At 34.0% G+C, this 17,654-nt stretch overlaps 1 protein-coding gene across 1 annotated transcript in view; it reads left to right on the top strand.

Moving 5' to 3' along the window:
- Window positions 1-17,381, top strand: part of LOC106708916 (semaphorin-2A) — a 45,915-nt gene extending 28,534 nt beyond the window's left edge. The window contains exons 2-14 of the mRNA XM_014500517.2: window positions 7,451-7,538; window positions 9,410-9,461; window positions 9,892-10,062; window positions 10,962-11,232; window positions 11,431-11,661; window positions 11,903-12,048; window positions 12,330-12,445; window positions 13,922-14,076; window positions 14,409-14,589; window positions 14,974-15,249; window positions 15,517-15,651; window positions 16,496-16,604; window positions 16,985-17,381. Coding sequence (XP_014356003.2) covers window positions 7,451-7,538; window positions 9,410-9,461; window positions 9,892-10,062; window positions 10,962-11,232; window positions 11,431-11,661; window positions 11,903-12,048; window positions 12,330-12,445; window positions 13,922-14,076; window positions 14,409-14,589; window positions 14,974-15,249; window positions 15,517-15,651; window positions 16,496-16,604; window positions 16,985-17,059 — 2,006 coding nt within the window. The 3' untranslated portion in view covers window positions 17,060-17,381. The remainder of the gene's footprint in view (window positions 1-7,450; window positions 7,539-9,409; window positions 9,462-9,891; window positions 10,063-10,961; window positions 11,233-11,430; window positions 11,662-11,902; window positions 12,049-12,329; window positions 12,446-13,921; window positions 14,077-14,408; window positions 14,590-14,973; window positions 15,250-15,516; window positions 15,652-16,495; window positions 16,605-16,984) is intronic.
- Window positions 17,382-17,654: the final 273 nt, after the last annotated feature.

The raw sequence follows: 17,654 nt of genomic DNA on the forward strand, positions 1-17,654 counted from the left end.
AACAGCTAGTTTCACCGTAATGTATGCTTGCATATAATTTAGGACAAGAAATGAGAATCGCTTAACATAATAATGGCTTTAGATATAAATTACTCACATGTGGGTGTTTGAAGCACATTCATTGATTAATTTATTTGCTAAGAAAATATATTTCTATGAATCTTCTGATCCTGCTCCTTAAAGATACAATGTTTTACAGAGTGAATAACAGAGCACAGTGAATAGTGAAATAAGGCATATAGCCGTTACTCTTTGTTATTGTAATTTAACTAAGACCTACTTTGTTACTAGTCACAAATGTATAACTGTATCTGCTATCTTCCCTGTATAACCTCGAAACAAAGACAACTAAACTAGTCCACACATTCACTGACCCGTGTAAATGTATTGTACTACAAGCAAACCGCTACAGATTTTCTCACAATTAAAGAATAAGAAAAAACTTTTTACGGTAAAAGAATTTTTCAAATCAAACTACTCGGAATAACAAACAATATTTTCTCTCTACAATATTATTATACATAAAAGCAATTTATGTTGCTACTGTAAATATTTCCATTGATAAATAATGAGGAACTATCCTCTTTTATCCTATCCCCTTATAGCATAGGGTTCTTGAGATTTTATTACCCTGCATTGAAGACTTTAGTAGATTAGGCTTTGTACTAAACTGCTTATCTCCCCTATTCGCCTGAATGTCATCTTCCGTAAAATGCATCTTGAAATAGCAGATATGATTTTACGATCAAAATGTTTTTCGAGGGTAAATAAATAAGGACCTAGATGGAGTTTCATTGCGCTAACTGTATAATAAAATACTTATCAAATATGTTAGTTCTAAAAAATATTTTTTTTCCTCACGATCAAAATAAGAATAAATATAACAAATTAATATAAACGCGGTAAAATTTGGTAACAAATTGTTATTAATTATTTCTGCCTATTTCGACACATTAAAAGTAGTGCTTAGTTAAAGTTTATTATTTATTTTTGATTATGAAAGATAAACTTCGATTACGCTTACTTATTTTATGATTTGCAACACAGATGGATCTGTAGATGAAGATACAAAGAGAACACATATGTTGATTTAATCAACGCGGGTATAGGCGGGTCGCCGTAGCCGGAGCGACACCTCAGTAGCCGGAGTGGACGGCGCTAGTCAACCCTGGAGCCGCTGACCTACATCCGCTTTGGCAGCTCTCACAATCGCCGCTTCAACTTAATTGTCCCGACACTCGGAGCTCTCCTAACGATTGCGCCGCAATCGCTCGATTTGAGGACCGTTGCTGAATATTGTGGCCGTCGACGGTCGACGGTCGACGTTTTCGAGTGCCGACCCGGCGGATATCCATACCGAAAATCGAGTCAATTACGTCAGACAAGAAAATTAACGCCGACGCCCACTCTGTTGTCATTCCTGAATTTATCGAAACGAAAATCAGGACGACTTTAACGACCCGAAATAGAATAAAACGCGACACATTGTCTGCGTGGTTGCGGGCATATAGTATAATGAAAGAGGGGGATTACAATTTGCCTTTGTGACGGCGTCGTCCAATTACATTAATCCGGCGTACCCGTGTCGTGGCGCCGCCGCGACCGACTTGATTAAAAATTCTATTAGTCGAAAGGCTCAGACATCTTAATAGATAAAGTGCACTTCGCTGTGTTGCCACGACTTATTATGATATCACTAACACTGTTATGATATAAATACGTTATGTATAAAGTACAGCGAACACATACTCGTAGTATAAAATAAACTCTTCATTGCATAAGAGGTAATTTGATCCGTAGTAGAGTGACTTCGAATTACTCGAATAATTCGAATGAATGTTTCTTCAACCAATGTAGAACCCATTAATATATACCAAATCAAGTAATTTTACAACTGTTTAGCTTGCTTTCCGGATACATTTCAGTAAAATCAGTAAAAAATATGAACGATTTTAAACGATTAAATATTATATGTTGTATACAGCTTTACCAACGACTGAACGTGACCTTTATCCGTTTGTGTGATATCATTTCATTTTATTTAAAGAAAACATTTTCTTACCTAACCCAATACCTACATCTATTATTTTATGCAAACAAAAATTCAATTCCGTTTGTTGTTTGCTGCAAATACTAGCGTGAAATGAAAAAAGACTAAGTCGTATGCGGTCGCTATAAATCAATGTGGAAACTGAAGTGGTTAAAAAAGGAAGCGAGTCGTATCTGTAAAGTGGTACCGCATCTGTACGGAGGTGGTCGCGACCGGACAGATTTACGCGAACAACACTGCGGTATCGCAACTGATCTCACACTCTGCAACCCAAAACTACAAAGCTTATGCTAGTTTCACACGATGGCGGAAGGAGGCTGTTTGACAATAAGTGTGCGTGCAGCCAATACTAGACCTGCTCTGTGTTCCTCTCTTTTATGCTATCGTGTGAGATTAGCATTACCGCACTATAGAAATAATTTCACACAAAAGGAGACTGTTTAGTATAAAATTTAGTGTTAGAATTTCACCGCAGCTTGGAATTTTCTGTAAAGTTCTTACGCTGGCGAATGTTTATCGGTCCTGTCTTTTTGAATGTAAGCGGACTAAGATTCCGATATTGGTGTAAGCTCTTTCCAAACATACAGTTCTATAAATATTTCCTGGCGTTTTATGTTTGTGTTTTGGTGATAGTATAATAGCATAAGAATTTATCTTAAAAAATATGTTCGTAATATTTTAACTGACAGTTTGAGGCAGATTATAAAAGGTAATAAAATATTTTTCTCCATCGACAAGAGATCTAGTTTATTCGAAATTGTAATTATTCTATTCGTATTTATTTATTAATTTACTAAAGAAATATATTTAATGTATTTAGCTAAATAATGTATTGATTAAATACATTTTTGCAGTCAATTTTTGCTCTACTCGGTTTTAATTGAGCATTAAAAATGAATCTATGAGCTCGATGAAAATAGTACGTGACTAAAATAGAACGGTAATTGCGCCGTGAAAATGTCTCTTTTGGAAAATAAAACAAATAAGGCGTTTAGTTTAAAAACATCTGCCGCTTGTGCTCACAACGCGCGCGCTTCTGACTTGACTGTGTTCTTTTGCCGGAATGTTCTATCATTCCATATTTTCCGGCCGCTTTTCTGCTTTTATTTAAAACCACTCTCAATTAATATAAATGCTGGATAATAATTCCAATAGTTTCACGATTCATATAATAAGATAATCGGTTCATGATTAACATAATTTTAAATACTTTGATAATCACTCTAAAATACAGAGATAAATAGAAAAGCTCGATAAAATAACTAGTAGTATGTAAGTATTCATATACGTATGTTCAACAGTATATACTGTACTTATGACTTGTGGTTCTTACAAACCTACCAGTTTAAGAACCCAAAGTAAAATAAGATTATATTGTACATATTATAAGTGGAGTTTAATAAATAAATAATAAATAAATGACGACTTGTACACACATTTAGTTATTACCCATTAAACAACCTCTCTTTATGTTATGGTTAGCTGTAAGAGAACTCTTTTAGAGTTAAGCTCTCCAGTACATCACTGCATTTCTTATGTAATGTCACAAAAATGATATGTGTACAAAGTTTAAATAAAACTAGTAGCGGTAATTCATTGATAAGAGCGACAAGAGATTCCTTTTTCAATTAGATAATTTCGGTGACAATAATAGACAATTAATTTGGCTGAAATGGAATCAAATTTCCAAGGGTAGAAAAATATATTATTAGTGTTTTAATTAATTCACTTTAATTTTTCTCCTCTATTTTCTTTTTTTCTTCTCTTTATATTTTTCTTCTCTTTCTATTTTTACAAATCTTCAGTACATTCTATTAATATTATAAAAGCGAATATTAAGATGGATGGATGGATGGATGGATGGATGGTTTGTTTGAAGGTATGTATCTCCGGAAAGGATCAACGGATCTTAGCAAGAACAAAATTTAGCACAGATGTAGAAAGTAGCCTGGAACAACACATAGGCTACTTATTCCTTTTTTTTAAATTCCGTGTGGACGGAGTCGCGGGCGAAAGCTAGTTATACATAATTATAAAACGTAGGTACAATTGTTTAATAACTTTCGTAAGCAGTTCATGATTGTGAATATAAAAGGAATGAGGTTGTAAAACTTGTTAAAATACCACAATGGGCGTACAAAAATAGTCGTTTAACAGGCGATGCGATGGGGACGGAGAAGGTAGGTCTTGGCGGCACACGAACGTTCCCCGGCTTTACTTGTTGCGGCGCGGCGGTTAACTGCGCGATATCTGCATAATGCCCGCCGGAGCCAGCATCGCGATCCTACACCTCATTACTATGAATTTACATGTTAACAGCCAACTATCCAACGACTAACAAGCTTTATATTAATCTACATCTATACAAATTAAAAATATTAATGTAAAATATGTATGACTATTATGTGTTGTGTTGATAAATGGTTAATTAGGCAGTATTGATAAGACTCTAATGATTCTAGTGATTAGATTCTAATGATTTTTTTTTATTAATACCATAAGTTCGGAATATCTGACTTAGGGTTATTTCACATAACTATAATTTATTTGTAAAAGGAAAACTGTATTGTAAATTGAAAATGACCAATTATTTAATTATCAAAATGAAAATTTACTTTTTCATACAAAATAAATTACATTTTATTTTTACGTTGTTTATTAGAATTAGTTATTAAAATAGTTTTTTTTTCGTAAACAACACGTTTGATGAAGCCACTTATTGTTACAGATCTTAACAAAGTAATGACAACATTATTAAGTAATACCTTTACCGAAGTGTAATGTGAACGTTGAAATGTTTCGTTAGAGGCAATTTAGATAGAATTAGAGTGGGAACTGTTACAAATGTAGCATACAGTACTACCGTTAGTGAAGATAAGAAGCTTTTTAAGAAATTAAGATATAAAACCTATTAAACTTAATGTTTAGACATTAAATATTTACGATACAAAATGGTAAATGAAGACTGGTTCTAGTTTAAAATTATGACTTTTTGAATGAAAATACTTTCTTACAGTTGCTTTAACGAGATAATTCAAAGATCACTTTCTACATATTAGTACACAGTTATTTTTTAATTAAAGATTAAATGTAAAGTAGCATATATCTACTTTTTTATACAATTTGCATCAATGTCCGCGACCGGTTTGGATTACGCCCAATGAGCTTTTTTGTTTTTAATTTGCATATTCTTTTACTTCTTAAATGTGATCAGTATAGGCAACAGGTTACATTACGTTTTTTTCTGGTAATTAAAAAATGGTTCAGGCAACAGTTGAATGGCTTAACTAGAGCGTGTATTGGTGTTTTGACATAATCACTGCCCTGTAGATATGGGACATCAGGTCAAATTGAACTGAGCTCACGTACAGAATACGGACGGTATCACGTTGTGTTAAACTCATTTAGGGCTCGCAAAGTAGGCACCACGTACTTATTAATTAGAAGAGCGTGACGCGCGCGCGTGCCCCCTGTATCGTATAAATCGCTGTACACAGTTCGTTAGATATTCAAACAATGACTTCATTAGCGCTGTAATCGCTGCGGTATTCAACCGCTGCTCGGACATTGTTACCAAATGTAAACGTGTTTGATCAAATGACGGCCTCAATGATGATCACGTTTTAATTTCAAATTAATTTATATTTGTATATCACATTATTACATTATACAGAACAGAAAAGGATACATACCTTGCCAAATCCTTTTCCCCATCCTTTCTTTACTATAACATGAAAGGAAGGGGAAAAGGATTGGAATTGGAGAATCAAATGGTAATTTTTGAAAACATAATTTCGTTGTCAGTAGTTAGTCCTACGAATAGTACGGATCTTTGCTTAGATTTTCAACGAAAACAATACATTTTGTGAATTTTGAAAAATCACATAACGAGCCCGAATGATGCTCAATCTATACAGACTGAAACTCGAATGCAATTTCATCACATAAATTAGAACCAGATCAGTTAGTTATATATAAAATACGAAATTTAAACAGCGGCGTAAACAATTCGAATAAATATTAACAGTTAAGCGAATTTAATAAAAAAACAACTTAAGCAAATTGTACTATGTTAAACACACTCAAGTTTTAATCGGGCTTGTAAAAACCCGGATATTTAGGGGGTTGTAGGGTACGAGGAGAGGCCAGAGACATGAAGTGGGAGGGGGTCACGTAAGGTAGCGTGCGTCGCGGCTGCACCTGCCAATAATCACCGGCTATCGTAACAACGGTCATAATTAGCCGCCGACTGAAATTGCAACCGACTACGGTTTGTTTTCGTGGAAAATATTTATCGACGCGAGTGGATCTACTGCGTTTCGTTAACACTACATTATTGAAATACTAAATCAATGCTATTTAGCTAAAAGAACTACATCGGAAGTCTCGGCTTGGAAATTAAGCTAGTTTATTGTTAGGATAATTTATTTAAACGAATTTCTAAGGATGTCACATTGCCCATACTGACTATCTGGTGTATAGCATAGTTTTACGACTAGGTAATGTATTTTGTAATTTTTTTTATATAACCGAGCCAATACCTATAAGCAAACGAGGAGTCTTTAATTGGTAACCTTGGCCCTACAAATATTTTAAACTCTTGTGTGACCCTTGCATGATATAGCAGCTCTCTAGGTGAGAATTATCTCTTTAAAAAGTCGCTTGTCTCCGACATAATTCATGATGTAGAGTAGTACAAGTTGTGATCAGCTTATTCAAAAATTTTATAAATAAGATAAAAAATTAGGATCTCTTTTATAAACATTGGGTAATCCAGTATGTCATTTTATACGAAGACTTGTTAATCAATGTCAATATATCGTCGAGTTTGTACACAGATAATATTCCTTTTCATTAACCATATTTTGACAGACAACAATTTACATTTGTCAGAATTATGGGCTATTTGGTTGAATGTCGATATTGGGTATGCAACCAGTCAATTATAACATCAAGGGAAATATATTAATTCACTTATACTCGCCGCATACCACAAATCAATTTCATGTGTAATTTATGAATTACTAAAGAATAAATTGTGGCAAATGATAAAATGTATTCTTAACAATTAAACATTTTGTAAATTAAACCGATCAATTTTCAGTTTTAAAAATAAATCAAGTTTCAAATTTCGAATTTCGAAAACCGTGGGTTTTTGAAACCAAAACATATTATTATCTCTGTTTTGTCAAAGATAATGACAGGGATCACGGTACGTTTTATACAGAGATTTGGCTTTTAGAAACCCACGCTAAATAAATTTGCACGGCAATGAAATAAATAGGTTGTATAGATATTATCTACACTTTATTATAGGTATATAAAGAAAACTATTTTTCGGTTTCATATATATGAGATTTGAAGAAGTGAAAATATAGTGCAACTTTTTTTTCTTTTCAGATCACATACGCGAGTTTTCATGCGGAAATCTGTTTTACCGCACATTATATATGAATGAAGAGAGAAATACGCTTTATGTTGGTGCTATGTAAGTACCGTTTTCAACTTCACTAATATATTTTAATGCTCATCTACTATTTTTTTTTATAATTTGAGATAATTAAGTCTTATTAATGCGAAAATATAATGTCATCATCGTCGGATAAATACGTTATTAAAAAATACGTTGAAATCGAAGGTCGAAGAACAAATTGGTACATAACAGGATTCGAACCCAGGACCTGCAGATTACATGTCAAGAGCTTAACCTCTGAGCCACCGACGCGCAAATACAATGTAATAATACATATAAAAATATGTTTCATAGTCCTATATATTTAATCATTCTTCGCAAACAAAACAAGAATGCACATATTATATAATAATTTATTTAATTATTATTTTGACTACATCTATTTATACAAAATCATTGATAGGCAATGTTTCATTTAAATTATGTAAACGAATTTTAGTTTGAAGTTTAGTTCATTGCTCTATAAATTAGAATTCGTTGCGTTATTAATAATAGGTTTATTAAAGAGTTGCGCATAAATTTAACAATCGCCACAACAATTACGACTACAGAAGTAATGGCTAGGAAATTATTCATTTAACGTATTATTAGGCATACGCTAATATTGACTTGGAGCTTTTGTGCTATTCAACGACACAGTAATGATCCACCGCCGCCGCGAGGGAAATGGGACCGAGACATGAAAGTCAATTATCTACAATCTCTGTCAATTTTGTTTGTTCAGTGCCGTGAAAACCGTCACGTTTGATCGTGCGTGGCATAGCGTGTTCTATTTATAATAGCTCAAGTTATTTTATTTATCCTTTAGCTACGAATTCCGTTATTAGATTTAGTATATACTGTTACATTATTCGCCTGATTCGCAATTCTATATCAATGTTATTTTGTTAACAGACTTATATTTTGTATTTGTAACATTATTATTCTGTACACAATTTGCTAGTATGTTTGAATTTTCACAAACAATACTAAGAACATAGTTCTTTTTCGAAGTTTTATTTTGTAGTTCCTTAGTTCTTCTACACTAACTAGAAGTTAAGAACCTATTTGCTACAGGATAAAGTACATCCAAGCTTTCGGTGTTAGTTGATACTTCTAAAATGTTGTATGTAATAGCACGCAGTTTGAAGAAAATAATAAACTTGCATAGTTTATTCACACGTCATAGCTGCTGATGACGAAAAGTGATTTTTATGTCAAGTGGCAAGGAGCGGGCGGCACCTCTCTCTGCAAATGGAATTGGAACGCTCTCAACAAACACTTGCGAGCAATCGATCGGCCTCGCCACTGATCACCAATGCTATGGGCTTTGCATTCGTGTTCAATTTACTTCAATTCACTATTTGCAATTTGCGAAACAACAAACTAAAGTGGTATTCGAATTGAGGAATAAAAATTCAGGTTTCAGTTTCCTTTTATACCGAGTTAAGGGTATTTACCTACTACATACAAGTTTCTGTAGCTTTAATTTTTGGTCCAGATTTCTACAGATTAATACATATTATATATTTAGTTAGTAGTATGTAACAGTTTTGATTATAGATTTATGTAATTTTGTAACTTTCACGCATTCAGGAAACATTAGTCTTTAACTAAAATAGCACATAAATGCATTATAGCTTTAATAATTTGCATCATTTACCGGGAAGCGTAACATTAACATCCAACATTTAGTGCGAATTGCTATTTTCGTAACTAATGCTGGTTTCATACGAGGAAAGAACAATATACAGTGCAGTACCTATTGCTATTATTTTACAAACATTTTGTTAGGTTTGTGCGTTCATACAATAGCAGTACTGCACTGTCCTACTGCATTGCCTGGCTGTTCCGCTCCTGTGTGAATGTAGTATAATTTAATGTGACTTCCTCTGCTTTTGTTACAGGGATCGAATATTCAAACTGAACATGACGGACATTAGTCAGTCACATTGCGAGGTCAGTATACGTTTTATATAAATAGAAGTGATTCGCATCGAGGTACTGTTTCATAATGAAGATAAAAAAGCTCATGTATGCTCACTAAGTTTCAAAGCACGACACTCTATACATGGCGTGCGAGCTTTTTAACCCATCTCTACGCCACATGAGTTTTTATTAAAGTAATTTCACTTTAAAGGAAAAAACACTTACAATTACGCGAAAGCTTGAGCTTGGCGCTCTTTAAGATTTACAAAGCAAAGCTTTCTGTGACTGCCGGCTTTAAAAAATCAACTATTAATGGGGCTTTTTTTTACATTTTATAAGCTTCTACAGTCTATCTATAATTTGCAAAGAAATTGAGACAGAGCATTAAGTTTTAAGAGTGTTTCGAAATAGTTAACCTAGGGTATGATTTTGATTTAGTTGAGAAAATCGTTTGTTATAGCGTGACGCATTGGTTCTGGAGGCGAGCAATGTAGCGCGATGCGTGAGCAAGGGAAAATCGGAGCCGTTCGAGTGCAGGAATCACATCCGAGTGCTGCAGCCGCTCGGTGACGGTGACCGCCTCTACGTGTGCGGCACCAACGCGCATAGCCCCAAAGACTGGGTCGTCTATGTAAGTACATTATTGTCATTTATGGCTAACGGTCACACTCACAATAGTATAAGGAATGCTTAAGTTATTCAGTATGTAGAGTTAATAGTTATAATTCATTAAAATGGAAGCGAAATTCAAATAAGAACATAGTGTTGCAATTTAGAAATTAATTAAGTTTATAAACTCGTCCTACGTCGAAGATGTATTTCTCGTGTTGTTGTCATTGCTATTTTTGTTAGATATTATTATATCTCGTATGGCGATTTGAAAATTTTTCCAAGTTTTCTTTAATTTCTAATTTGAAAGTAAACAGAAAGAGCTCTGAAGAATTTTTAACTGATTGAAGTTCTTATACCATAACTCCAATCTTTTATAATTTTATGAATACAAATACTCTGGACAATAAACATATAACTAGTGTAATTGAGTCTTATAAAAACCTATACGATAATTAAAATTAAAAAATTAAAACAGTGCTGAACTGTAAAATGTATTTTAATGGTTCGTTAGAATTTTATAACTGCTTCATGGCAGTGTTTTGATTGGCTTGCCAGAGATTATTTCTTCAATGTTTTTATTAACTGCGCTGAATAGATTCGTGTTCCTGCGATGTGAGCGCTGTTGCGGTAGTATAAGATAACAAATGAGTTTTGTTTATCTTTTCTAACCCACACCTGGAATAAGACCGCAACGGAATACGATCCAGTAAAACTCGTTAAGGAGTAATAGATAAATTACTATGGTACAAAATTATGTGGATATTTCATTTAACAAAGATAATTTAAATAAGATATTTTGTTAAATTTTTTGATGTCGATTCGCACCTTCTATTTTTCCCAATTTGTTGATAGACATATCTGACTGAATATGAATGCTTAACTGGATGTATTTCTTTTAAAGTTATATTTTTTATATAGTTAAATTTAACACATCTTCCACGGCACGAGTACGTGCCAGGAGTGGGTCTAGGGGTGGCGAAATGCCCTTATGACCCTGCGGACAACAGCACCGCTGTATGGGTCACGAGAGGCAACCCTGGCGGCCTGCCAGCGCTCTACGCGGGAACCAACGCAGAGTTCACTAAGGCGGATCCAGTCATTTTCCGCAACGACCTCTTCGACTTCCGGACAGGACAAAAGAGATTTAATTTTAAGAGGACGTTAAAATATGATTCAAAATGGTTGGACAGTAAGTAATTAAAGGCATTTAAATTATTTATTAGAGTAAATGCCACTAAAAAGGCAAAATATTTTTACAAGACTTGTTAAATAAATCAATTAATATAAACAAAGTGGCATTGTAAGTTATTGTATTAGCCCAAGAGTCATTTAGTTAGTTTCCATAAATTCGTGAAAATAGTTGTGTTTAATATTGTGATTTTTTTAGAAACAAATTTCGTTGGATCTTTCGACGTGGGAGAGTACGTTCTGTTATTTTTCCGAGAAACAGCAGTGGAATTCATGAACTGTGGAAAGGCGGTGTATTCTCGAGTGGCGCGGGTTTGCAAACAAGATACGGGGGGCAAGCACATACTTAGCCAGAACTGGGCCACTTATTTAAAAGCTAGACTCAACTGCAGCATACCCGGAGAGTTCCCTTTCTACTTTGATGAAATACGTAAGTATACATTATAAAGAAATAAATATTACTAAGTCTATAAACCACTTGAAAAGTTACTATTAATATCATTTCACTATTTACCTAGTACATTATTGGCCTATCTCAGTTTTATTTTATTTTTTCTTGTTTTCCAAAAATTATTTATTGTATTTACAACTACCTTTCGTAAAACTTTTAAGTCTAAAAGGTATTTTATATTTACTTCAATTAGTCTATCATTTGTTTGTTTTTGATGTAGAGAGCGTCTATCAAATGCCTGGGGATACCAGTCGTTTCTACGCGGCGTTCACAACGGGAGCAAGCGATGGCTTGGTTGGTTCTGCCATCTGTACATATACTATGGAAGATATACAAAACGCATTTGCTGGACGCTTTAAAGAACAGGTAATGAAGGTTTTTTTTATTCAAACATATAAAAAAGTAACATAGTATTTAAATATAGTGATCTTACATCTCTGATCTACTGAAATCTGGAATATTTTCAATATTCTGCATAAATCGACTCATCCGATTCAGTTGAGAAATTAACTGCTTTCATTGAACTTTTAACCTTAATAGCTTTTATCAAGATTATTTTGAACATATAGCATTTAAATGTTTACAGTTCAACAAAATCCAAAAGTATTGATGGAAATTTCTTGTTTATTGATTACGTATTTGTTTAGGCGACGTCAAGCTCGGCGTGGTTGCCGGTGCTGAGGGCCAGAGTGCCGGAACCCCGCCCTGGCACCTGTGTCAACAATACTGAGGCGCTGCCTGACAATGTTCTTAATTTTATTAGGTGAGTGTTACGAAAACATCACTTCTTTAACTTCCATATTCTTTATAATCTTTGTGCAATAGATGGCTGTATTCAGAATCATTTAATGGGCACTAGGGCAGTCCCTCAAATTGAAAAATTTACACTAAGGGACTGCTTGAAGAACTTTTAAAAGAACAAAGTCTGAGTAAGGCTAAGCCAAAAATAACGGAAATGTGAAATATGTAAAATCAAAACTCTTATCAATGTTTACGCAACGTCGTTAGTAAAATTTAGAATTTTAGACGAGATTTATTAGTTGGCTATCACTTAGATAATGCTTATTTAGGTTTGGTAAATTTAACCTATTCCAATTAAGGGTGTATGGATTAAATCTCGAACAGCGCGTCCTAATGACTTTTATCGCAAGTTATGGAAGATACCAGTATCGCGTTTGACTGCGAAGACGGCTGTAATGACAATGATAAACGTATACCTAAAATAATGTCTGTTAAATGGAGATGATCGAATTATCGTTGATTTCTGAAACCAAAATCTGTGTATAAAATATATCGTCATTCCTCTCATTATCTTACTTCTTACTAATATTATAGATGCGAATGTTTAGATGGATGGATGGATCGATGTTTGTTTGAAGGTATCTCCGGAACGGCTCAATAGATCTTGAAGAAATTTGGTACAGTTATAGAACATTTTCTGGAAGAACACATAGTCTACTTATTATGTTTTTTTTTTAAGTCATAACAATATTTTTTATACAGATTTTTGTCTCAAAAACCAACGACTAAAGTAATAATTAATCATGCTATTGAATTAAATATATCACAAAGCTAAAAATAATTTTGTCTTAAAAACAATAAAGTACATTGTATAATTAATACAGAGCTGTCGTTCTCGTAAAACGTTTTATATGTTAAGGAAATTGGGTTAATGGAAAAGCAGAGGATTTGGTCTTATATATCTCGGAAACTAATCTCATACAAGGGCATATCGTGCATTAAATGCGATGCGTGCTCTCTTAATTGGGTCACATTCATGTATCTTAATTGATGGCGGAATACTAAACTACTACTGATTTATTATTAACAACGATACCAATGATATATAAATAAAGAAATCGACTTCAAAGATGAAATAAATAATGTGAAGCGAAGACAAACCCAATATAACATGAATATGATTATAATATTCCGTAATCTGATGATATCTAATTGATTATTACTTTAAAAATTCTGAACAAATATCATATTATATATAAATACTAGCTGTCGCCCGCCACTCCGTCCGCGCGCAGTTAAAAAACAAACTAAATGGGGGGGGGGGTTATGATAAATAGATGTTGGCCGATTCTCAGACCTACTGAATATGCTCACAAAATTTCATGAGAATCGGTCAAGCCGTTTCGCAGGAATACGGGAACGAAAACTGGGACACGAGAATTTTATATATTAGATTTCTATAGTTTTAGGTAACTGGCAGATGTTTACTTTCTGACAGGTCTCACCCCTTAATGGACTCAGCTGTAAGACAAGAGGGTGACGCACCAGCCTTCTACAAGCGGGACCTAGTGCTGACCACGTTGGTCGTAGACAAACAGTTCGTGGACATGCTGGGAGATGACATCACATACACCGTATTCTATGCCGGCACTAGTAAGTCAATGTTGGAAATACTGTTTATTATGGTTTAAATATAAATCTGTTACTTAGAACCAGTATCTAATAGAAAATCGGTAACTACAGAGATCAATAGGTAGAAAGTTACGTATCGAAAAGGGTGAGCGTAATTTGTAATTCGCCTTTAAACTTTCTTTAACAAAATACCAAATTAAAAAACCTAAATTTTAATTTAACGTTAATTTCATCATACCTTTAAAAATTCAAACATAACATTGCATTGTACCACATGATTTCAAAGACTTACTTTGAATTAACTTACATTGAACTTATGAAGGGGTTGAATTGACGAAGGGAATGTTACTAAGGTAGCGGCGAGGTATACAAGATAGTGCAGTGGGCTGGGGGTGGGTCCCGAGTGTCTGACGTGTGGCGTGCGGCGGGCACGGAGGCGGTGCGCGCCCTCGCGCTCTCGCGACGCACACACGCGCTCTACCTCGCCACAGACAATCGCCTTCGACAACTGCCGCTACGAGCGTGCACGCATCGGTGAGTAACACCCTAATTGTGAACTTTTTTGATGTTATTACGATAGAATAGATACGTATATGTATCCGCCCAACTGTTTTAAAAGTAATTAACAATTTCAAAAACAAAAATAGACCCTTTAATTAGTGAAACGGAGTATAAATGTTTATTCAAAGTGTTGTTACAATATCCTCATATATTAGATAGCTTCATATATTACAATAATACTTGCAGATATTTTTATAATTGACACCTAAAGTCGCCATGACGTGGGTTTTGAGGATGACAAAATTGTGTTACATCAGTTTTAATTTTTATAGAAGTGGTTGATGAAATATCTTCTTTTGTTGGACGTTCAGAATAATCGATTGATTAACAGACATCACATTTCTTTCAATGACGTAGATACGACAGCTGTGTACGCTGCGTCTTAGATCCGTACTGTGGGTGGGACAAAGAGGCGGGAATCTGTCGTCCGTACACACCAGGCCTTCTCCACGACGCTACCAACTCTACGCCATCAATCTGTGAAGCCAGCGCCCCACTGCGGACAGTGCGAGCTGGGTATGGACAGAGCGTGCATATGGCAGCTTTCGGAAAGACACCCGAAGCATTGAAAGACCAGATCGTTGTTTGGTATCATCACTCGAGAGAAAAGGGACGTTACAAAATTAACTATAAGTGAGTAGATATGATCGGTAATAAGTTTAATTACAAAAGTGAATTTATAGCTTATCAAAATAGTTTTACACCATTTCCTTAGTTACCAGGAACACAATAATAAGATAATTGTACCTAATTACTATATAACCTGCTGCATTTATACATTTATTAGTTTATTTAGGGTACGTTTATGTACCAAATTCGCTTTTTTACACGATGCCGTATACAATTTTGAATATTTAATTGTTTTTTTTTATTTTAGAAATTTTCTCTCATTTGTTTTAGTTGGGAACGAATACTGCAGACCTCTGAGCGGGGTCTAGTGTTATTATCAGTGACGGAGTCAGATCGAGGTCGCTACGAGTGTTACTTCGGTCCCACGCTCATCGCCTCTTACAATCTCGACATTGACACCCAAAGGTACATTGCACTCATTTCGATTTGAAAATAAAAAAAAACTTTAAAGATATTTCTGAATGTTAGTGTCTAATTTGATAGTGTTTAATTTGATTTGATAGTGATGACATTTGACATTTTCCAAAAATGTATGAGACAAGAATCTCTGGTTTTAAAAGATGTCAGAAAATCAGAGGGAGAATATGTTCCACAGCTGGATGAACACGACGAATTTATGTTTTTTTTTAAATGTTAGAAATATTCGTGAACTACGAACGCGTTAGCTGTAAGTAGTGTGTACAAACGAAGCTATAAATCTACGATCTTTGTCTCCACGGTAAATGTTTGTTGTTGTTGTTACGGGAAGTTAGGACAACTTCCAGTTTTTGTGGCACCTTGTTGAGAATTTACAGACGCTCATTAGGTTTTATTTAGGTGCGATATAAAACGTCTCGTACGAGACTTGTTTGTTCTCACGTACAAGTTTAACGAGTTGCTTGCTCGTTAGCTAGAGAGCTATCGATGAGCTTCGAAGAACAGAATGACATAACAATCGTCTTTACTAAAGCATCGAAATTATATTTATAAGTAATATTAGTAGCAAGTTCTGTTACAACTACAATTTTTAACATCATACTTTTAAATTGGAATGTGTTATATTTCTATTCAAGAAAGGCTTTTATAAAACTTATAGTTTCATATTCAGCAGTTGTAATTTTTTGGTCGTTAAATTTCAGATTATCATACAGTCATTTGATATTTATCGTGATATTCTGATATTTTTCGTCACTGTCTTCGTAGCTAATTATCACTGAGAATTGATAATTTAAAATGTTAGTTTGTATTACAACCTTTGATATTGTTGTAGGTGTAGCCAACCGAGTAGGTCACAAGAGTATAAACAGGTGTATTCGGACTGGTGTCACGAGTTTGAGAAGTACAAGAGTGCAATGAAAGCCTGGGAGTCTCGGCAAATGGTGAGAGAGATTTTGTTTACAATTACTTTCATATTACAAACTGGCAGAGTTGTCCGTAGCGCTTGAATTAAATTATATTTTAACTAGATGTTTAATATTATATTTGAAAATGCTTTAAAATTTATATTATTATTATTAAATGCGAGAAATTTCATGTTGCACCTTGTGTACTATACTCTACTAGAATCAATTAGTATCTTGAGATTAGATTGAGAGAGATTCATTCTATTTCTAGTTAGTCTTGAAACTATATTGAGATATGAATTATGAAATAATTTATTACTAAAATATATGAAATATCAAACAACTTTTTCTTTTCTTTTTATTTTTATATACCTTCTTTTTTTAATGTTTTTATTAATGTCACTGTTTCTCTACAGCAATGTTCCAAAAGTTTGAATTCATCGAGCCAGCAAAACAATATGGATAACGAGATAGTCGCTTCGTTGCGGTGATAGTGTTCATCGAATCTGAATCAGTCCCTAAATTTACACCGAGTCCGCTCACACGTAAACTATACGATATTTATTACTCTCTCACTTCTAGATCTCAGAGTGGTTCAATTTGATTACTTATATTGCTAAATTTAAAGTAAAGCACTCCTCTTCTACTCTTCGTGGCCATTTACAAGTGCAGCAGAATGTCTTTTAAATACTAACTTTAGTATGCAGATAAATACAAAATATAAATACTAGAAACCCTTATCATCGTAACAGATTCTTCGTCATATGTATATTTGTCATCTACTTTAGTCTACGTGACGATCATTTTTCATTATTTTGTTTTGAAATTCGCAAGAAATAGATATCTTATGCCTTTCGAAATAGAATACATTATTATCAATCAATTACAATTTTTTTTAAGCGGAAATGTTAATTTGAGATTATATAAAGCATTGAAAATAATTCAATTTGTAAGCTCGATTCAATATCGAAGGATAAATAGCATTTTGAAAAGGAAATACGATCCGGTAAAAGATAACTTCATAGATTTGTCGGTGGTTCCGGTTACTGAGCCGTTTGATTGATGACGGCCTTTATTTAACTGGGG

Source organism: Papilio machaon, chromosome 5 (assembly GCF_912999745.1).
Source record: "Papilio machaon chromosome 5, ilPapMach1.1, whole genome shotgun sequence".
NCBI lineage: Eukaryota > Metazoa > Arthropoda > Insecta > Lepidoptera > Papilionidae > Papilio > Papilio machaon.